At 40.0% G+C, this 22945-nt stretch overlaps 1 protein-coding gene across 1 annotated transcript in view; it reads left to right on the forward strand.

Annotated features, from left to right (window-relative positions):
* The window catches only part of Muc16 (mucin 16, cell surface associated), a 223289-nt gene that overhangs the window by 161853 nt on the left and 38491 nt on the right, over positions 1-22945 (forward strand). Inside the window, exons 40-56 of the mRNA XM_075967627.1 lie at positions 2777-2844; positions 7353-7525; positions 8463-8498; positions 9054-9119; positions 10606-10730; positions 10828-10895; positions 11950-12122; positions 12570-12605; positions 14891-15015; positions 15107-15174; positions 16533-16705; positions 18431-18466; positions 19703-19768; positions 20461-20582; positions 20675-20733; positions 20882-21054; positions 22149-22184. Of these exons, the coding sequence (XP_075823742.1) occupies positions 2777-2844; positions 7353-7525; positions 8463-8498; positions 9054-9119; positions 10606-10730; positions 10828-10895; positions 11950-12122; positions 12570-12605; positions 14891-15015; positions 15107-15174; positions 16533-16705; positions 18431-18466; positions 19703-19768; positions 20461-20582; positions 20675-20733; positions 20882-21054; positions 22149-22184 (1603 nt within the window). The remainder of the gene's footprint in view (positions 1-2776; positions 2845-7352; positions 7526-8462; positions 8499-9053; positions 9120-10605; positions 10731-10827; positions 10896-11949; positions 12123-12569; positions 12606-14890; positions 15016-15106; positions 15175-16532; positions 16706-18430; positions 18467-19702; positions 19769-20460; positions 20583-20674; positions 20734-20881; positions 21055-22148; positions 22185-22945) is intronic.

Consider the following 22945-nt stretch of genomic DNA (forward strand, 5'->3'; position numbering starts at 1 on the left):
TTCTTTTTTTTATTTTTTTAATTTATTTATTTATTAAAGATTTCTACCTCCTCCCCGCCACCGCCTCCCATTTCCCCTCCCCCTCCCCCGATCAAGTCCCCCTCCCTCATCAGCCCAAAGAGCAATCAGGGTTCCCTACCCTGTGGGAAGTCCAAGGACCACCCACCTCCATCCAGGTCTAGTAAGGTGAGCATCCTAACTGCCTAGGCTCCCACAAAGCCAGTACGTGCAGTAGGATCAAAAACCCACTGCCATTGTTCTTGAGTTCTCAGTAGTCCTCATTGTCCGCTATGTTCAGCAAGTCCAGTTTTATCCCAGACTTTTTCAGACCCAGGCCAGCTGGCCTTGGTGAGTACCTGATAGAACATCCCCATTGTCTCAGTGTGTGGGTGCACCCATTGCGGTCCTGAGTTCCTTGCTCGTGCTCTCTCTCCTTCTGCTCCTGATTTGGACCTTGAGATTTCAGTCCGGTACTCCAATGTGGGTCTCTGTTTCTGTCTCCTTTCATCGCCTGATGAAGGTTAATATTCAGGAGGGTTCCTATATGTTTTTCTTTGGGTTCACCTTCTTATTTAGCTTCTCTAGGATCACGAATTATAGGCTCAATGTCTTTTATTTATGGCTAGAAACCAATTATGAGTGAGTACATCCCATGTTCATCTTTTTGGGTCTGGGTTACCCCACTCAGGATAGTGTTTTCTATTTCCATTCATTTGCATGCAAAATTCGAGAAGTCATTGTTTTTTACCGCTGAGTAGTACTCTAATATGTATATATTCCACACTTTCTTCATCCATTCTTCCATTGAAGGGCATCTAGGTTGTTTCCAGGTTCTGGCTATTACAAATAATACTGCTATGAACATAGTTGAACAAATGCTCTTGTCATATGATAGGGCATCACTTGGGTATATTCCCAAGAGTGGTATTGCTGGGTCCAGGGGTAGGTTGATCCCGAATTTCCTGAGAAACCGCAACACTGATTTCCAAAGTGGTTGCACAAGATTGCATTCCCACCAGCAATGGATGAGTGTACCCCTTTCTCCACAACCTCTCCAGCAAAGGCTGTCATTGGTGTTTTTTATTTTAGCCATTCTGACAGGTGTAAGATGGTATCTTAAAGTTGTCTTGATTTGCATTTCCCTGATTGCTAAGGAAGTTGAGCATGACCTTAAGTGTCTTTTGGCCATTTGAACTTCTTCTGTTGAGAATTCTCTCTTCAGCTCAGTGCCCCATTTTATAATTGGGTTGATTAGCCTTTTACGGTTTAGTTTCTTGAGTTCTTTATATATTTTGGAGATCAGACCTTTGTCGGTTGCAGGGTTGGTGAAGATCTTCTCCCAGTCAGTGGGTTGCCTTTGTGTCTTAGTGACAGTGTCCTTTGCTTTACAGAAGCTTCTCAGTTTTAGTAGGTCCCATTTATTCAATGTTGCCCTTAATGTCTGTGCTGCTGGGGTTATACGTAGGAAGTGGTCTCCTGTGCCCATGTGTTGTAGAGTACTTCCCACTTTCTCTTTTATCAGGTTCAGTGTGTTCAGACTGATATTGAGGTCTTTAATCCATTTGGACTTGAGTTTTGTGCATGGTGATAGATATGGATCTATTTTCATTTTTCTACAGATTGACATCCAGTTTTGCCAGCACAATTTGTTGAAGATGATCTCTTTTTTCCATTGTATACTTTTAGCTCCTTTATCGAAAATCAGGTGTTCATAGGTTTGTGGATTGATGTGAGGGTCTTCTATTCGATTCCATTGGTCGACTTCTCTGTTTTTATGCCAATACCAAGCTGTTTTCAATATTGTAGCTCTGTAATAGAGTTTGAAGTCAGGGATGGTAATGCCTCCAGACAATCCTTTATTGTATAAGATTGTTTTTAATTCTGGTAGAGACATCCTGAACTGTTGCCCTAGATATGAATACATGGATTGCATTCCAAGTCTTCCTATACCTCCCTAACCACATCTACTTACTGCTTCTCTGTGAATTCAAGACTTGCTCATCTGCCTTTCCCCACCCCTTCATTACAGCCCCACTAAAACTCCCATCTTGTTATACTTACTCCTACCTACCACATAGGTCTTGCTACCTTTTGCCCCACTCACTCTTTTCAGCCTTGACAACCTCTTGTTTTGCTAACTGATAACCTACCCACTCTATCCTGTCTACCTCTCTTACCCTTATCATTGGTGATGTATTCACATCACTTGCACTAGCCATAAATGTTCTATTCACCTTCTCCAGCCACACTAATTTCTTAATTCCCAATCCATTCACTAACCCCCGCCCCTATCTCACACTGCATACTTCCCCCTCTTGTCCTTCATTCTGGTATCTGCCCACACCGGTACTGGGCCCACCCATCCCAACCCTTCCTGCCTTTTTCTTGCTACACCCACTAGTTCCTCTTCCATCTCTCTTATCCCCAATCATCCCTTTCTTGACACAGTCACTGAAGGCCTACCAGCTCACTCGAGTTCTGTCCACTTTCACCTGCCCAACAGTCCAACTAAAACCGTGACCACTTGCCTTTATTATCCTGCCACTGGTCCACACCCACATCCTTTATTCCACACTCAAGAGTACCCTTGCTACAGATTTTAACTGATTTACATCTCTACAGCCTCTCTCACCTTCCCAGTCTCATTCACATCCCCACTTGCCACACCCACTGTCTCCCCATCCTACCCCTTCTACAATCTCACTTCTTTCTTGCCCTCTCCCCTTTCTCTCTACTCAGACTGTATATTTAACTGAGTCCTCTCTTTTCTTCGCAGCTCAAACCTTTGTTCCAAAAAAGCAGCGTTGGCCTACTGTATTCTGGTTGTAGACTGACTTCACTCAGGTGAGACCTATAGAGAAGACCACCCAGGAAAACATGGTGAAGTTTCTACACACACTTCTCTATGACTAGTTCTTCCTTTTGGTCTCAGCCTTTTTGCAGCCCCTGGGTTAGGCCGGATTTTATACTCTCTCATTCTTAAATCTCTCATATAGTTTGTATTAGTTTCTATCACAGAAACAAACAAACAAAGCCAAAGCTAAACAAAACAAAACAAATCCATGTAATAATTAACTTACAAAGAAAAGGGGCTTTTTGATAGTTTGATTTTTGTTGGCTTGTTGTTGTTGTTTTTGAAGCTTGCAAAAATTTAGTGTGTTTCCTTGAACTTGTTATTCTCTTGTCTTCACCTCTTGAGTGCTGGGATTACTGGTCTATAATACCAGGCCCATTGTATATGGTGGTAGAAAAATGGTACTCAAAGTCTCATGCATATTAATTACATCAGCTCTCTACCAACTGAGCTACATCGCAAACCTAAGAGAAAAGTTTAATTTTGATCACAGTTTTAGAGTCATCTTTATCCACAATCAGATGGATTATCACTTTTGACTCATGGAGTGTCAACAGACCTAAATTAACCTTGTCCAGGCAAAAAGTAAAAGTGGAAAGATGAGAAAGCTGCAGTCTTACAGTTTTCTTGACAACACACCCCATAGTGATCTAAAGACCTTTCACTCAGCTTCAACATTCCCCCCATCCCAGTAGCTCTCCCTAGGGATCATGCCTGTACAGTGTGAACACCTAGGGGATACTTAACATTTAAATGCAGAACAGTATTTCTTCATAACTTATTTGGTTGTTCTTTCCAAGGGAGCACAACTATTCCAATGCCCTTAATTGAAGACCAGTCCTCCCCTATTTGTGAAAATCATTGTCTTTAAACATACAGCCTTGGGAGGGATATACATGGGTGCTGATGGAAGAAGTGGATACCTGTTTAACCAAACAAATCATCCAAATCAATCCTGGTGATAAGTGGAATAACAGTAACAGATGGTTATATCCAGATGGTCCTCATATCCCAGCATAGTTTTTTGTGATTAATATTGCAAAACCACTAGAAATTATGAATGAAACTCTTTCATAAGGGACATACTCTATCCTTTACAAAAAAAGATGTTCTACTCTTTTTATATAGATTCCAAGATTTATTCAACTGTTCCTGATGGCTCACACACAACAAGCAGTTAGCATGTTTCAGACACTAGGGTATAGGAAAGAGAAATTGCCAAATTGTCATTATTATATGTGGCTGTTCTATGTACAGTAGGATATGTAATAGTATTATATTAATCAGGATTCTCCAGAAGAGAACCAGCTATCCATGGAAAGTCAGAATAGGGTACTGAAGCTATAGGCTGCTGTGATATGGCATGTGAGTGCTGGAACCTCTAGAAGATCAGTAAGTGCTTTTAACCACCAAGCCATCTCTCCAACCACTGTTATTTTGTGTTTTAAATATGTATTTTGGGGATATCATTTACATATGCATTTTATTGTCATATCCATCCCTTATTTTCCCTGTCCAGATATCCCCCAACATGTATCTTACCCAACTTTATAACCTCTATTTTTCTTTACTTTATGCCTCTATGTCCAATTAGTAATGTTCATATGTGCATGAATATGGGGCCACCTGCTAGTAGCTATACCATCAAAGAAAACTGACTACTTCTCTACCCACCATCAACTACCATAGTGCCTCCCCTTGTAATGGCTGCTTATGAGCTCCTCCCCATCCACTCTAGAGGTGTGACTGGCTTGAACTTAGGCAGATTTTTTAAAAAGCCAATAACATCACTATGTCGATTTTGTAGATGGGCAAATGAAACCACGAGATAATATTGAAAGATTTGAAGATTAGGAAAGTATAGGAATTAAGGAGAAAATGAGAGATTACATCTCATGCTTCGAGATAGGTATATAATGACCAGGAAATCAGAGAAAAAAAAGCAGTTAGAGAAAACCTTAGAAAAGTGTAGTGAGAAGGCCGCTTGTTTGTTCCTGGCTGCTCAGCCCCAAAATAACCACATAGAAACTGTATTAATTAAATCACTGGTTGGCTAATAGCTTAAGAGTATTTCTGGCTAACTCACATCTTAAATTAACCCATGTTCATTATTTTATTTTGTATTTTATGAAAAGGGATATCAGAGATGATAGAGGGTTGAGGAGATGAAACTGATGGGAGAAGAAGCACTAAAACACACTTTGTTGGATAATTTCATAATAACATATAACCCTTTAGTTATTTATTATTTCTAAAATATTGGGAATGGTTCAGTGAGTTGATAGCACTTGATAGTCTTCTAAAGGACCTACATTTGATTGCCAGCACCAATCAGGAAGCTCACAAATTCTATCAAGGAACTTCTACAACTCATAAACATTTTCATTAATGCAGTAGGATACACGAGATTAACTCAAAAAAATTAGTAGCCCTCCTGTACACAAATGATAAATGAGCTGAGAAAGAAATCAGAGAAACATCACCCTTCAAAATAGCCAAAAATAGCATAAAGTATCTCAGAGTTACTCTAACCAAACAAGTGGAAGACATGTATGACCAGAACTTTAAATCTTTGAAGAAAAAATTTAAACAACACACCACAAAGTAGAAAGATCTCCCATGCTCTTGGGTAAATAGAATTAACATAGTAAAAATGGCAATCTTACCAAAGATTCAATGCAATGCCTATTAAAATTCCAGCAAAACTGATCACAAACCTTGAAAGAATGGTACTCAACTTCATATGAAAAAGCAAAACACCCAGGATAGTCAAAACAATCCTGTACAAAAAACAAAAAAATTATGGAGGCATCACAATCCCGACTTCAAACTCTACTACAGAGCTACAGTTCTGAAAACAGCTTGGTATTGGCATAAAAACAGACAGGAGGACCAGTGGAACTGAACCTCAGGTCCAAATGAATCAAAGACATCAACATAAAGCCAGTCACACTGAACCTTCTAGAAGAGAAAATGGGAAGTGCACTTGGACACGTTGGCACAGGAGACCACTTCCTAAATATAACCCCAGAAGCAAAGACATTGAGAGAAACAGTTAATAAATGGGACCCCATTTTAATTAATAAAAGCTTCTGTAAAGCAAAGGACACGGTCATCAAGACAAAACAACAGCCTACAGAATGGGAAAAGTTCTTCACTAACCCTACATCAGACAGAGGTCTGATCTCCAAAATATACAAAGCACTCAAGAAATTGGTCATCAGAAGAACACATAATTCAATTAAAAACAAAATGGAGTGCAGACCTAAACAGAGAACTCTCAACAGAGGAATCTAAAGTGGCTGAAAGACACTTAAAGAAATGCTCAACATCCTTAGCCATCAAAGAAATGTAAATCAAAAAAACTCTGAGATTCCATCTTACACTTGTAAGAATGGCCAAGATCAAAAACACTGATGACAACTTATGCTAGAGAGGTTATGGTGAAAAAGGAACACTCCTGCATTGCTGGTGGGAATGCAAGATGGTACAACACCTTTGGATGTCAGTGTGGCGATTTCTCAGAAAATTATGAAACAACCTTCCTCAAGACCCAGTAATACCACTTTTGGGTATATATCCAAAGGATGCTCAATCATGCCACAAAGACATGAGCTCAACTATGTTCATAGCAGCATTGTTTGTCATAGCCAGAAACTGGAAACAATCTAAATGCACTTTGATTGAAGAGTGGATAAGGAAAATGTGGTACATTTACACAATGGAGTACTACACTGCAGAAAAAAATAATGACATCTGGAATTTTGCAGGAAAATGGATGGAGCTATAAAAAATCATTTTGAGTGAGGTAACTCAGATACAGAAAGACAATTATCACATGTACTCACTCTTAAGTGGTTTTAAAACATAAAGCAAAGAAAACCAGCCCACAAATCACAATCCCAGAGAACCTACAAAACAATGAGTACCCTAAGAGAGACATACATAGATCTAATCTACATGGGAAGTAGAAAAAGACAAGATCTCCTGAGTAAATTGGGAGCATGGGGACTTGGGAGAGGGTTGAAGGGGAGGAGAGAGGTAGAGATGGAAGCAGAGAAAAATGTAGAGCTCAATAAAAATAATAATAAAAAGTGTTCTCTCTTCTCCAGCAGCTATTAACTGCTGATAGTTCCACAGCAAAGGGTAAGACCCTCATATACAATAGAAGTTTTGCTGACTTGATTCTTCTTTTATGCAAGTAAACACAGCTTCAGTGAGTTCATAAGTCTAGTAGCCACATCATGTCCAGAAGACAGTATTTTACAGGATTTGTTACTTTCTTTCTGCCTCTGCTTGTTCGATATTGCCCATTACTTGATTTAAGAAGGGGTTACTGAAGATGTCTAATTAGGACCAAATACTCAGTCTCTTAATCTCTACTAAGCCTGGACTCCTGCCTCCATACCAGACCTCTTATTCCTGATGGCCTCTTTGTGTGTCACTCCAACAATTCTCAAGACCATTTATGATTATCACTTTTACTCTGTCTCCATAGTCCCAGGAAGAATGGAGAAGCCACTGGAGTGGAAACAGTTTGCACCTATTACCCTGACCACACAGGTCATGGCCCGGCTAGAGAGCAACTGTACTTGGAGCTAAGCAAGCTAACCAATGGTGTCACTCAGCTGGGCCCCTACACTCTGGATCGAGACAGTCTCTATGTTAACGGTGAGGAATGAGTATTGCTCATTTTTCTTTTTCTGTAACAAAACACCTTAAAAAGACAATTTAAGGAAAAGAAGGTTAATTTGGCTCAGAGTTTGAGAAAAGATGTAGTGCTCCATGGCACAGAGGGCATGGGCAAGGAGACAAGAATGCTGGTGTTCGCTTTACTTTCTCCTTTTTATTCACTTCAGGGCCTAAGGCCATGGAATGGTACTACCTATATTCAGTGAGCATCTTCCCTGCTCAGTTAAACTCCCCTGGAAATGTCTTCACAGACACGTCCGGGTATGTCTCAGGGGTTATTTCAAATCCCATCAAACTGACAGCCAAGCTTACACATTGCAGGCTGTTTACCTTTATTGCTGATCAGCAAGCCACATCTACTTCTTATCTCCTTTCTACCTGACCCTAGACTTTTCCCTCCATCTGTGCAGCTTATGCCCACCAGATCTTATTCACTACCTCCAGCAGCAAGCGTTCAGATGTCTGTAAAGTTTGAAATTTTCTACTATATACAACCTAAACATTGGAAATGAAGGGGTCCATGAACCTACTGTCTCTACACCATACCTTCACCCTATCTCCACCCTTGAGTGAGCAGAGATCTCTTCCCTGCTATTGTTCCAGATATAAGTACTTCTTCTCAGGAAAATGGAGTTCCCAACCAACCACTTAGGGTATTTCCTCCCTAGTTTTTACACTAGCAGCTCCCACTTCAACACAAAAGGTCTTGTTTGAATGTGAGTTCTTTCTGCCTGCCTGGGTGAATTCTGTGGCTAAAGGTAAGCTGCAAACATAGTCTGAAGTAAAATTGGAAATAACATCTTTCTAAAGACAAACTTAGAAACTCTAGTAATTTAAGAGAGCTTGGTTCATGTCAAAAGTTGCCTTTTTGTTGACAATCTCTCTCTTCCCTCATTACCTTTCCATGTCTCTATAGGTTATACCAATCTAATCTCAGATATGATCCTGAACAGTGAGTATTACAGAAATCTACATGCCCCTGGCTGCCTCCCATCTCCTGAAATATGAAAATATGGATAAGCCATGGCTGGAGAGATGGCTGAGTGGTTAAGAGCACTGGTTGCTGTTTCAGAGGTCCTGAGTTCAATTCCCAGCACCCACATGGTGGCTCACACCCATCTGAATGAGATTTGGTGCCCTCTTCTGGCATGTAGGCATACATGCAGCGGAACACTGTATACAGAACAAATAAATAAATCTTTTTTTTTTTTAAAAAAGAATATATCGATAAGCCAATCTTTTTTTCTACTATCCAGTTTAACTGATCAGGATTTCAAAAAGATTTATGGAAATATAGACTAAAATAGAGATAGTAAGGGTAAGGGTCACCCACCCTTCTCCAAAGCACACAACCCAAGGGTGATATCAAATTTCAAATAATAAATGCCATAAAACAAAACACAGATTCTTGGAAAAGGCATCCAGGTTGCAGCCATTCCTTAAAGATGTATCACAATTTGTATTTCATTCCTCATCTTAGGTTTTTTTTGTTTTTGTTTTGTCTCAGCAACTGTGACTACCACATCCTTCCCAGCTTCCTCTCTGACTCCATTTTCTACAACTACTTCCACAGGTAGGGAAGGATACATGTTGTTATTGGTACCAAAAAGGCAAACAAACCGTTTCTTTTTTCAAGGCTCATCTACTTTGCAGTGAAGACTTTGTTTTTCATTCTGTAAACTAGTTACTCAGGGTCCAAATTCTGATACCAGTCAATACCACCACAAAGGAGTTCCTGAACATTGGTCTGCATACTTCCGAGATATCACTGAGTTCTCTTTGACCACCAACTTACTTTGTATTTGTTACTATGATAAAATATCCTAATCAAAACAACTCAAGGAAAGAATGAAGGACTTATTTTTATCTTTTTAAGATACAGTCCATCAGAGAGTTAAAACAGCAGAAGCTTGAAACCTTTGGTCACATCACATTCACAACTAGAAAACAGACTCATGAGTACACGTTAGTGATCCAGTGCCTTTCTCCATTTCATACATTATAGGATGCCATATCCAGGGAAATTCGGTCCTGGTCATAGTTAAAATGGTGTTTTCCCATATCAATTTATATGAACGAGATAGCTCTACACAAGTTTGCTAAGCCTATTTCCCAAGTGATGCTAGAGTCTATCAAATTGACCATCAACAGTAACCATCACAACCACTCATCCTGAAGATAAAATTGTCCTCCAAATATAACCATTCTTCTCATAATTACCAAAGGCACAGGCAGAGTGCTCACCCCTCCTCATGCTCACCTCCCACATCCAACTGTCACCGAATCTCATCTTTTGGCCCTTTGGGGACACTCTCAAACCTTTTCTTTCTCTGTATCTATGTCATTTAGAGTTTATTGATATCAGCATGTTTTTCCTAGAAAGATGTAGCAGCTTATTCTGGCTTCCTAATGTCTCCCAAGTAGCAGCTACAACATTCTTTATGATGTGATTGTATCTATAGAATTCCTTTCTTCTAAATAACATTCAAGGGGTTCTTTTTGTTCTATGAGTCACATTCAAGGCTTTGTGTTATTTAACCATTACCTCTCTGGGGTAAGCTCAGAGGTTCCTGCAAATCTCACACCTGAACTTCCCTCTGGAAATAGTGAAGTAATTTTAAGTTTCTTCAACTCACTATGCACTCTTCTGGAGTGTTCTCCTTATTGCTTAGATTCTAGCAACACTTTGCCATGCTTTTTGTCATCTCTGAAATAATGCTTTCACAAAGAGCTTTTTAGAGTCATTAGTTGGGTCACTAATTTTCCTATCTGCCCTTCTACTAACTTCTCCTAAATTATCAAGTTTGATAACTTCCCTAGAATATACTTTAGGAGATGATTCCCTATTCATCTTTGGACCTAAGGGGTTGGTGACAGAACTTTTTGCACATTAATCATTCCTGGATACAAGAAGAAAGGCTCCAATTCTAATGTTTTAACATGTCCAGAATGTCCCCTGCTTCAAAACTTGTTAGTCCAACAATGCCATACAGAATTAGAAGCAGCCTTGGCCAGTACCAGTTCTAAATCTAAACATCTCTATTTCCCCACTGCTATAGTTGTAGGTACTATCATGGTACCCATCACTCTCAACTTCACCATCACCAACTTACACTACACAGAGGAGATGGGACATCCTGGTTCCTTGAAGTTCAACTCCACCAAGCGGATCTTACATTATTTGGTGAGTCCTTCCAAGAATCCCACTAACTCTACTTTACAACTCTCTGGCAAGGTCCTATATATATATATATTCTAACTATTTATTTTTTTTCCATCAGCTTGACACCTTGCTCAATAAGACCATCATCGCCACACACTACTCCGGATGCAGACTGGCTTCACTCAGGTGAGACCATGAGTGGACTGTCCTGAAGCAGCCAGCAGAGACCATGTGCTTCTATCATCATGTTTTACCCTCTACCCTGACTCTCTAACACATTCTTCCTAGCCAGAGTAGAAATAGAGGACATACTGAGCAATTAGTAAATTACTAATAGGAATTGTTTAGCCTAGAAAATTCAAATGACTTCTACTTAAAATGGGGGTTCTCTTAGAAGAACTGAATTTCCTGTATTCAGCATAAGCAAAAAAAATTTAGGAAGGGTTAGAGAGATGGGTCATTTGGTAAAGTACTTCCCATAGAAACATAAAAGTGACCTCAACCCCCAGAGTCCACATAAATAAGCTAGGTGTGGTGGCAAACATCTGTAAGCCCAGCACTGGTAACAAGAGAAACCCTGATTCATCTATGTGAAAGAACTAACTCCTGGAAGAGACAGACAGAGGACTAAAGCTCACTGGTCAGCCAGCATAACCTAACTGGAAAGCCACAGGTCCCAATGAATGACCCTATCTCAAAACAATATAAAAGACAATGAAAAATAATGCAGGATGCAGGGCTGGCAAAATGGCTTAGTGCACAAAAGCATTTGCAATGCAAGCTTGATGATGAGTTTGATTCCCAGAACCAATACACAAAATGTCCGATTTAGTGGCATACATCAGTAATCCTAATACTCCTGCAATGAAGTGGGAGGCAGACAGAGGAATGGCTCAGCCACCTAGCCTGAGTATGTAATGCAGCAGAAAATAGAGAGACCCTGATTCAGCAATGTAAGATAGCAGATGCCTGGAAGCTGTCCTCACATCCAAGGTTGCTTATCTGAGTCTAATCACATGCGCGCGCACACGCGCGCACACACACACACACACACACACACACACACAATTATTTCTGATCCCAGTGTCTAAAGGACACTTTAAAACATTTAAAGGACTTTTAAACTTTATAACTATTCCCTTCATGATCTTCAGCCTCCTCCCTCCTGCCCCCTATATTCAATGCTCTAAATGCTCTAGAACTGACCTTGGTGTTCCAATGCCTCATGCGTTTCTTCTAGGTCAGACAATCATGGAGCAGCCACAGGTGTAGACATAATCTGCACCTTCCTCTCTGACTCCATGAGCCCTGGGTTAGTCCAAGATCAGCTATTTTGGAAGCTGAGCCATGAGACACATGGCATCACCCGTCTGGGCCCCTATACCCTGGACCAGAACAGTCTCTACATAAATGGTGAGATCCCACATTTAAGCCATGAGCTCTCCCCCACTTAGAGTCTTAGGTTTTGCTAAAGTATTGACCAATTCATCCCTTTTTCTAGAATGATCTTTGTCCCATTTTCCTTCCTTTTGTGTCTGTGTTCTCTCTTTGTTGTGATGACTCAAAACACCATGAGAATGTGGGTAGAATGCTTGCTTTGAATGAATAGGGTTCTTGGTCCCATCCATATTCCAGTTTCACTTCTGAGAACCACTTCTAAGTTGTCTGGTTAAGAGCAAGTGTAAAACCTTCACAGAGTCAATAACTAGCTCTACCCACCTTCAGTCCATTGCCTCGTTAGTTGTTTCCTCCTTCTTTTCTTGCCTTTTCCTCTGTATTTAACCCCACAGACTGCATTCTCCTTTCCCATTAGTCCTTGATAATTCATTCTTACGTCCCTCACTTTTTCTTTCTTTACAGATTACCACTTTGGAACTGCATCCCCAGCTAACATTAGTGAGTATTTCTGGCTGTCATTGTCTAGGTTCTGCCTCCACTTTCAGGGACCCCCAAAATGATGCTTTTTCCAAAGAACTGATTCATTCATTGGTTGGAAGTGAACTCTAGTAGGATTAGAAGATTATTGACTATGTTCTGTTAATATTTGGACCCATAGAGACTACTGGAGAATCTACATACATGCACAATGCACGTTTCTTGGAAGAAGGAAGAAAGAGGGTCTTAATAACTTAAGAGTTTCTGAGTATTCCCTGCTTCAGACGCTGTTACTCTAACAATGCCCCATGATTAGGTGCTTTGCTCATGGCTTTGTTCCAGGTTGGGAGCTTCTCTCTTAATCTGCTACTCAGTCAATCATTCTGTGGTGGCACTCATCACTCTTAACTTCACCAACCTCCCCCAACACCTCAATGAGAGAAGTGGCATCCTCCTCCACTGGCTTCTTGGGTGAGGAAGACATAGTTTCACATACTATCTCCTACCACACTGACTCTTGCATGTGTTTTGTTTTAGTTCTCCCACAAACCTGACTTTGTTGTCTTTAAGAGATAAACTGAGGCACATTTTTATATTAAAAAATTTATTTCAGCAAGCAATAATTTGTGATGTGACAAAAAAAATCAATTGTGGTTCAAGTCTTCCGAAGAAAGACAATGGGGAAGCAATTACGGACAAATTCTGAACAAAGCTAGGAAAGTCCTTGATTATTTGCAGCTATGCATTATATAGTTTTTATTTAATTTGTCTTAAACCCCTTGTTGAATAAGTTACTGGGTGATTTCTGGTTGATTGAGATGGTTTCATTTTTTTTCTTCTTCTTCACATTTTTCTCTTTTTATTTCTCTCTCCTCTCTCTCTCTCCCTTTCTCTGCATCTTTTGTACTGGTACTGATATTAGGATAAAAGAATAAAGGAAGTAGGAGAAAGAGAGATTGGAAAGTGACAGAGAGAGATGGAGTAGGTCTGGAAGGAGAAGTAACAAGGAAAAGAAAGGGTGAAAGAGAGAGAAGGTGAAACAGAGGGAAGGGAGGAGGAGAGATGGAGAAGTGGAAGGGAAGAAGGCAGAGAGGAAGTATAAGAAAGAAATAAGTGGAGGAGAAAAGGACAAATAAAGAGGAAAGAAGAGAAAATTGAGAAAAAAGGAAGTGGAGTGGGACAGAAAAGAAAGGAGGAGAGGAACAAGAAAAGACAAAGACGAGAAAAAGAGGAAAAGGTAGATGGTGAATAGAGTGAGAAGGAGAGAAGAAAGGGAAGGAGATAAATGTTCTATGGTGACATTTAAGATATTCATCAGTCTGACTACAGGTCAAGGCCAGTTCAAACCCCCTCTCCTCTATTGCTTAGGGTCTTAGTTGGGGTAATCCTTGTGGATTCCTGGGAATTTCTCTAGAGCCAAGTTTCTTGCTAACCCCATAACAGCTCCTTCAGTCAAGATATCTCTTTCCTTGCTCTCATCTCTGTTCTTCCTCTATCTCAACTATCCCATTCCCTCAAGTTCTCTTCATCCCTCCTCTTCTCCCCCTCCTCTTTCCCTTCTGCCTCTGCTCTCTTCGCACCCCCATGTTTCCAATTTTGTCAGACGATCTTGTCTATTTCAACTTTCCAGGTGAGTCTATATATGTTTTTCTTATGGTTCACCTATTACTTAGCTTCTCTAGGATCACGAACTATAGGCTCAATAAATATCTTTTGTTTATAGCTAATATCCACTTATGAGTGAGTATATACTACATTCATCTTTTTGGGTGTGGGTTACCTCACTCAAGATAGTGTTTTCTAGTTCCATCCATTTGCTTGCAAAATTCAAGATGTCATTCGTTTTTAGTGCTGAATAGTACTCTAATTTATAAATGCACCACATCTTCTTTATCCATTCTTTGGTTGAGGGCCATCTAGGTTGTTTCCAGGTTCTGGTTATTACAAGAGAAATGAAAAGGGAGATGAGAGGGAGAGAAAAAGAGAAGAATAGTCATTAGCAGTCACCAGTTCTTCTTGAGCAGATAATATGAGCCTTTCCCCTCACAAAACAAAAGACCTTTTGTTTATACTGAACCTACCTCTATGGAATGTGGGATGATGGAACGTGGGTCTATCAGAATTCTTCATGTCAAGGACACCCTTAACATCTATAGTTGTCTCCATTGGCAAGTCACCCTGGGTTCCCTGAGAGGCATAAAAGTAACCCTTGGACCCACTATATGGCACATTAATGCCCTCTATCTCCATGTACCTACTGTCAAGTCTGTTTTAGCTTTTAACATTATCTCTTTCTATCTACACAGATGGGAAAGTTGGTGAGGAGATGTTCACAGTAAACTTCACTATCAACAACCTACGCTACTCTGCCGACATGGGCCAGATTGGCTCTCCCAAGTTCAATATCACAGATACACTCATGCAGCACCTGGTGAGTTACCTCAAGCCCTCAAGCACTTTCATTCCCCTTCTAGTGCAGAAGACGGCCTCTAACCTACTCTGACTCACTTCTTTCTCTACAGCTCAGCCCTTTGTTTCAGAGGAGCAGCCTTGGCCCCCTATACACAGGCTGTAGAGTAGCCACTCTGAGGTGAGACACAGTTTCCATTTGCAGCTCCCCTCCTCTCCCTTACCAACCCATTAGCCCACTGGAAAAGAATTGAAGTTGTGATAATGGGAGCACTTAGGATCAAGGCGTTCTTTTTTTTTTGTTTTGCCATTTGATGATTTTTAAGTCAATCTACTATTTTATAGCAACAATGTACTTGTGATTAATCCCTCAGTAGTATGGTGGTGGCATGGCTTAATAGCAGAGTACGTGCCTAGAATTCACCAGGACTTAGGGATGGCCTCTCTATAGATCACTTACCAAGAATATATAAGTGCTTAATTTTGATGCAAGCATCATGAAAATATTGCATTGTTGTAAAACAAAACTTAAGGCTGAATACAGTAACACAAGCCTTTAATCCCAGAATTTGAAAGACAGTGGCAGGCAGGCAGATTGCTATTTACCCACAAGAAGGAAATGATGACACACCATAGTGATTCATGTGGTGATTCAATGAGTTTACTGGGTTATCTATAGGCTTGAATTTGAGGGACTACTTATAGGAGCATGGCCAACTCAAAGGCAGTCCCATTACTGACATGAATAACAACTCTTAAAAGCTTTGATACTGAAGCTCTCTGTACAGCTTCAAAAGTATCTCAGTAGGTTAGGCAATCTTCTCTCTTCAGCACTCCTTATTGATTGTATAACTTCTGGAAGGGAGGAGCCATGTTAATCTGGTAGCTTTCTGAGCCTTTCTGATACATCTGCATTCTTCGTTTTCTGGTTTTATTGAGCCTCCCTTTAAAACTTTGAGTCTATGATGAACCTCTAATGAGAATAAGAATGTTTCAATGCCAAAGAAATTGCTACAAAACAAGAAAAAAGAAGAAAAGGATGAAGAAGAAAATAAAGAACACTCTGAATGGGGAGAAAGGGAAGAGCAGGAGAAAAGGAGGGGAAGAAGAAGGTGAAGGAATGGGGAAAGAGGAGCAGGGAAGGGGAAGAAGAGCAGAGAAGGAAAATGAGGAGGAGAAAGGGGAATGAGAGAAGAAAACAGATGGGGAAGAGGAAGAAGAAAATAATAGAGAGAAGGAAGGTGAGGAAGAAGGGGAAATGAAAGAGGGAAGAAAGAGAAAGGAGAGAAAGTAGAGGAGGTGAAACCAAAGTTGGGATAGCTTTGCAAGTAATCCAAGGAACAGTGCAAGAGAAAAGCTTTTAGATGTGAGTAACCACAAATGTGGAGATACTAATTGAGAAAGTATGTAAGAGAGCAAAGCAGCAAACAGTTTCAACAAAATCAGTGTGGAGGTTATGAGTTGGGTAGAATGACGATAGAGTGTGAGACAGAGACGGTTAACATCTCTTTATTGTATACCTCTTTCTCCACTCCTTAGGTCAGTGAAGAATGGTGCCCAGACCCAGGTAGATGCCCTTTGCACGTACCGCCAGGTTCCCAACAGTCTGAGACTGCCTGCCAAGCCAATTTTCTATGACCTAAGCTGGCAGACCCGTGGAATCACCCGGCTGGGTCCTTACTCTCTGGATAAAGACAGCCTTTACATCAATGGTGAGTGTTTGCTGTCTCCACCTCCCTGTCCTCCTGAATGCTACAAAGGTTTCCAGTTGCCAGTTCTTTCGGGAGATATTAGGATTCAAATCCAGGCTCCTAACAAAAAAACCCCACCTACACCCCAGAAGACTGCTCCTTTATAATTCTCAGCTTGAGATTTTTGAATCTAAGACATGAGCCCAGTTGTTCATTGCCAGTGTAATGTTCTAGCCAAATACATCACAGAACAGTCTTTCATGGAGAAATAGTGAGGATACCCTTGTCTCACAGTCACCTTTTTATTCTCACCTTTGATACTAGATTAACTTTTCTCCTGGACAGTTTTCTTACACAGGAAAAAAAAAGCAGGCATTTGTATATCTAATAGCCTAAGCTTCAGTTACTACATATTAGCATAAAACCAAGAAAGGACAGATTCTAAGAGATATGCCCTATATGGCATTTTAAATTGCAAAGCATAACATTAGAAAAACTGGTCTAAATAGTTCTCTCCTTCCCTTTCCTCAACTCACTTCCTCTCTCTTCCACTTTTCCTTTCCTCTCACCCCTCATCGTCTTCTTCCTTTTATTCCCTACCTTCCCTTCCCCTCCATTCTCCTCTGCTCCCCTACCCTCCCACACCATGTCTTTCCTGTCCTCCCCAACTTAGAAATAGTTCTTGGAAACATACACTCATGTATCTATCACCATTGCCTCAGAAGTGGCTACATTTTTTATTTTGAGAGAAAATACCTGAGAAAATCAACTTAAGAGAAGAAAGGTTTATCATAGCTTCTAATTTAGGGAAATCACTCTCATCGTGACAAGAAAGGTGAGGTGCCTGGTCACATAGCACCAATAGTCAGGAAGAAGAACAGATAAATGCAAGTCATCTGATTGCTTTCTTCTATTTAGTCATGCCCCATGATGCAGAACTGCCCACAATTAAGACAGATCTTTCAACCACAAACCAACCTAGAAACTTGTTCAGAGACATGCCCAAAAGTTTGTCTCCTAGGTATTCCTGAGACCAGCAAATTTGATAATCAGCATTAACTATTACACACAATTATGGACCAGAGGAGACAATGTGGACCCCGCATTACTCTCATTTTAACAAAGAGAAAAACTGAGGCAAATAGAATTAAATGAACATGCCCTCACTTTGATATTGTAGTTTACATTTATCCCTTTAATTCTGTTCCAGAAAAAAAACTGGCTTGGGTTCTGCCTTCGTAAATTGTACTGTTTAAATGCATCACTTTGTTGTCCAGTCAACGATTACCAAAATCTATAAATCAGATTTTATCCCTGCCATCAGGAACAAATAATTTTCATGTGTACCTTGTCCCAGTGTAAACTGCAGTGCAGTAAAGATTGATTTGGTCATTACTACATGCTCCATTTGGAAATAGAATACCACAGAGAGTAAGTGCTCAGTAAACACAAACTAGCTAACAGAGGTAGATTAAAAAGGAAGACAATATTGCAGATAAACTGCATACGTGGGAGTATAGAAGCTTAAATTTCTTATTGTTCTCTTGCTGTTGAATAGTGTTAAGAGATAGATCTAATTGAAATAATAAGAAATTGTTCATGATGACATTTAAGTCAGATCTGGGCACATGAGTTCGAGTCTCAGCATACACAAAAATAATTTTCAAAATGGGGCCCACATGTACCAAAGCATGGTTTATGGAACCACTATGGTGCTTCTACTTATGCATAATTTTTGTTTCCTAGGTTACAATGAACCTGGTCCAGATGTACCTCCTACAAGTATGTATCCATAAAACTAAACATTTTGGCCTATGTATGTCTCTTCATTCAGAAAGAAAGCATGCCTCAGAACAAACCAGCCACCTAAGAGAGGCTAAGGTCTTAGTAGATGAGTTCTAGGCCTCTCTTGTGGACCTTTGTCCTAGCATTGGATTTCTGAACTTTTCATACTCCTCGTGGTTAAAGGAAGACATCTGAACAAGAGTTATAGGAAGGCAGAGGTCAGATGGTGACTGTAGTTTATCCCTCCCATTAACAAATGCTACTGGGGCCCCATTAGGAACCCATTCTCAGGTTATAAATTATGATTGTTACTTAAGTTATTTGCAACTTTTGCTTTTTAAAAATCAGTAACCTGTCCACCTATCTTTTCAGCAATCCATTCTTTCATTTTCCCTAACATTTCTCTTATCTGACGCTGCATTTCCATCCACCCATCCGTCAATTCATGCATCTACACATTTTACTGATCATCCTATTGCAATTTATTCTATCTGGTTTCATTTATTTCTATATTCATTCACCCACGTATCTATCGTTTACTTCTGTCTTTTTTTATTTGTCCTTCATTTCCTGTATCCATTTATCCATCCATCCATCCATCCATCCATCCATCTTCACATCCATCTGTGTACTTACGGATGCATATATACTTACAGATATATGCATCTATCCATGAATCCTTCTATCTACCTACCCATGCATTTGTCAATCCATTCTCCCATTTACCACATCTTCTTTTGTCCAAATGTCTATTTGACCCTCAGTTCCTCTCTCGCGCTTCCACTACGCATCTATATGCCTCTCCAGCCACCCTGTGAACAACTTAACCACACGCCCATCCATCTTTCTATTTGTCCATTTATCCCTCTAACTTCCCAGCATGCATTCACACCCTCCATCTGCCTAGTTGCCTACTATACTCATTCATTTACGTGTGCTTTCTTCCTTCTGCTTTGCCTCTACCTCCTCTTTTCTATTCTTTTTTGACCTATTATTTGTATATTCTTCTTTACAATGGTCCCTTTCATTTTCTGCACTCACATTCACCCTTACTCTTTGATGAGTCCCTCTTCTTCTTACCACCCTATCTTACTAATTTCACTCACAGGTTTTTCTCATTTCTCCACTCACATGACTGTTACTTTTGTGGGTGATTTGTCTGACTTGGATATGTACTATAAGAGCTTCCCTTCAGGGCACTCTGTCCATTCCTGATGACAGCCTTTCCCACAGCTCCAGAACCAGCTACTACCATCTTGCCCTCCGCATCAACATCTCTACAGCCAGAGTCCAATACAGGTACCTGGGGGGGGGGGCTTTGATTTCACTTGATGAAAATGTCTTGCCCCACACTTCTCACAGTTGTCACATGTCACATAAGAGCTAGGAAGCTTGTGATGTGAAGAACCCAGTGCCAGGTTCATCATAACAAGCACAAAATCAGACGAGCAGTTAAGTTAGATGCTTCCCATCATGCAAACACCATGTTCATGAGGGAAACAGATGATTTCAATACAATGAGGATAATTCAGAGGGAAATATAACTGGCATGATAGAGAAGAGGGCTTTATAGAGAAAACTCCATTTTTACTGATACTCCTCATATAAATAGGGATGATCCAGATAAATGGGGAATAAAGTGTTGATGATAGGGAATTACATCAGCAATGACTCCGTAATCAAAAATAGCATATACATACAGAGAATTGATTATACCTGGGTTTGCATAAAGAAAAAGGATAGTTAATGAAGGCTAAAGTTAATGTCATTAAAAAAAGACAGCTTAGAATGAACTTCAGTACCAAATTAAGAAGCTTCTGTTTAGGATGGGTAGATGAATCCATGGGTAAAGTGTTTGGCCCACAGACATGAACACCAAAGTTCAAATTCCCAACACCCATGTAAGTGTTGGATAATCATATCAGAGCAGAATTCCAGTTGTGTCACAGTGAACACTCAGTTGTGGGTATTTACTCTCTGTCTTCCTCCAGCTACGAGGCACCACCTAGAAACCTTCACCATCAACTTCACCATCTCTAACCTTCCATATTCAGCTGACATGATCAGTGGCTCAGCCTTGTTCAACTCCACTGAGCATGTCCTACAACACCTGGTAAGACCCTCTGTCCTGAAAAGCCCATGCCAAAACTAAATTCATCTACATTTTTTACCCATTTACTCTCTTTTCTCCTTTTTCATTCACAGCTTGGATCCTTGTTCAAGAATAGCTCCTTTAACTCAAGTTGCAGACTGACCTCCCTCAGGTTATTCTACTTCCATATAATTGCCCTCATTATTGCCTGACAATAATTATCCCTTCTTTTGATCTTCTGCTATTTTCTCCTTCCTTGGGGTTTCCATATACATTATACATTAGAACCTCCCTTGAATCTCTACTCCTTTCTCTTTAAGGCCTGCAAAGAATGGAACATTCACAGTGGTGGGTACCACCTGCACCTACCAGCATGACCCTGCACATCCTGGAATGGATGCTCAGGGTCTGTACTCAGAACTGAGTCATCTGAGCCATGGAGTCACCCAACTGGGAAACTACACACTGGAGAAGCATAGCCTCTATGTGAATGGTGAGCATTGTCTGTGGTTTGCTCTGTGGTATCTATCCTCAGGCATCCTTTATTTTCTCTATACTCCCATATGTTCCTAGTGGTTTCTGTGTAGACCAGCTGTTTCTGTGTTCTTCATTTCTGTCCAAATGATCAAATAAGCATATACAAAAAGCATAGATTGGTAAGGTAGACTATCACATCATGGACAATGTCAAGAAGGAGATACATATAAATTCTGGCCTTTAGCTCACTTTAATCCATCCAGGAATCTAGGCCAAAAGACAGTGCTGTCCAGAGTTAAGGTATGTCATTCCTCCTGCATGGACCCTGACTATGAACTCTCTCAGCATCATCCTCAGAGTTGGCCTCCTTGGTGATACTGAATTGTCAAATTGACCATTTGTATCAAGCATTACACCCCATGGAGAGTGAAAGATGATATCTTAGACCTTCATAATGAAGAAAGAAATTAAGATACTAGGAATGAACGGTGCCAGCTTACAATTTTAAGAAGTGAAGTCTGAAGCTGGTCTGAGGCTTGGTGTCCTGAGTTTATATTTTATTCTTTGGCCACTGAAGATCTATGCATGGTTTCCCTCTTAAAAATGCACAATTTAAATGTCTAATTTGTTGTCAAGTCAGCATTTACCAAGAATCTACTGAAAACCAGACCTTGTTTCTGGTACCAGAGATGAATAAGTTTCATGCTCATTCATCTAAATATAATTTACAGTAAGGCACAGACTCACTATAATATTATTCAACACAATATTTTTTAAGTGGAATAAGATGCATATGATAGCAAATGATCAAATATATATATGAGGTAAGTAGATAATAGCATAGATGAGAATATATCTTTGGCTTTTGAGGTATGAACATAAATCATATGAGGGACTCATTCTGGAAGCATCTAAGAAGCTGGTAGGAAAGAGTTGGGTCTAAATGAAGTATCAGGAAGTTTTTCCTCATGACAATATTTAAGTAAGATCCTAGAACATTAGTAGATAATAAGTGTTCATGAGGTTATGTATCCATTTCCCACATAAATGGCAGCATGGTGTATGAGATCATTCTGCACCTTGCATTAATGCTTGACTTTTGTTTTCTAGGTTACAATGGTCTTGGTCCAGATATACTTACTACAGGTAAGTATCAAATTCTGCCAACTTGGTCTTGGTCAAGGCTTTCCTCCGCTCTTATAAAGGAAGCTAGCCCCAAACACAAATCAGTCTCCTGTGTGGAGCTAGTAGCAGAAAGGAGAGCCCCTGGCCTATATCTGCCCTTCAGCCATGGCATCAGATTTCTGAATTCCCTTTAATCCTTCATCTTGGAAAAAGAAATATAAATAAGTGATTGTTACTTATAAAAAGAATTATGTCAGATAGTAATTTTTTACTTTCTTCTTTTATTTATGAAAAAAGTATATTATAATATACTTCTCCCATTCCTTTTCCCTTTCCTCCCTCCAAAACCACCCATGAACTTCATTTCTCTCTTTCAAATTCATGGCCTTTATCTTTTCATTAGTTACTGTTAGACATATATGTATATATGTATATATTCCTAAATATGACCTGCTTAGTCTGTATAATGTTACTTGCATCTATATTTTCAGGACTAACTACTTGATATTAGAGAGCCAATTAGTGTGCTCTTCCATAGGGAAGAGTATTTTTCCCACTCTCATCGTATATCCACATGTTTATTTTTTAGTTTATTTACTTGAATTTTCTCCTTTGTTTTTTCTCTATACATCTTCCCAACCATCCATCCATGCACCTGTGCACCCATATATCCAATCATTCACCCACATGCACTCACTCACCCTCTTCATCCTTAAGTCAATCTCTCCATCCATCCATGCACCTGTGCACCCATAGATCCAATCATTCACCCACATGCACTC

Source organism: Microtus pennsylvanicus, chromosome 3 (genome assembly GCF_037038515.1).
Source record: "Microtus pennsylvanicus isolate mMicPen1 chromosome 3, mMicPen1.hap1, whole genome shotgun sequence".
Classification (NCBI taxonomy): Eukaryota; Metazoa; Chordata; class Mammalia; order Rodentia; family Cricetidae; genus Microtus; species Microtus pennsylvanicus.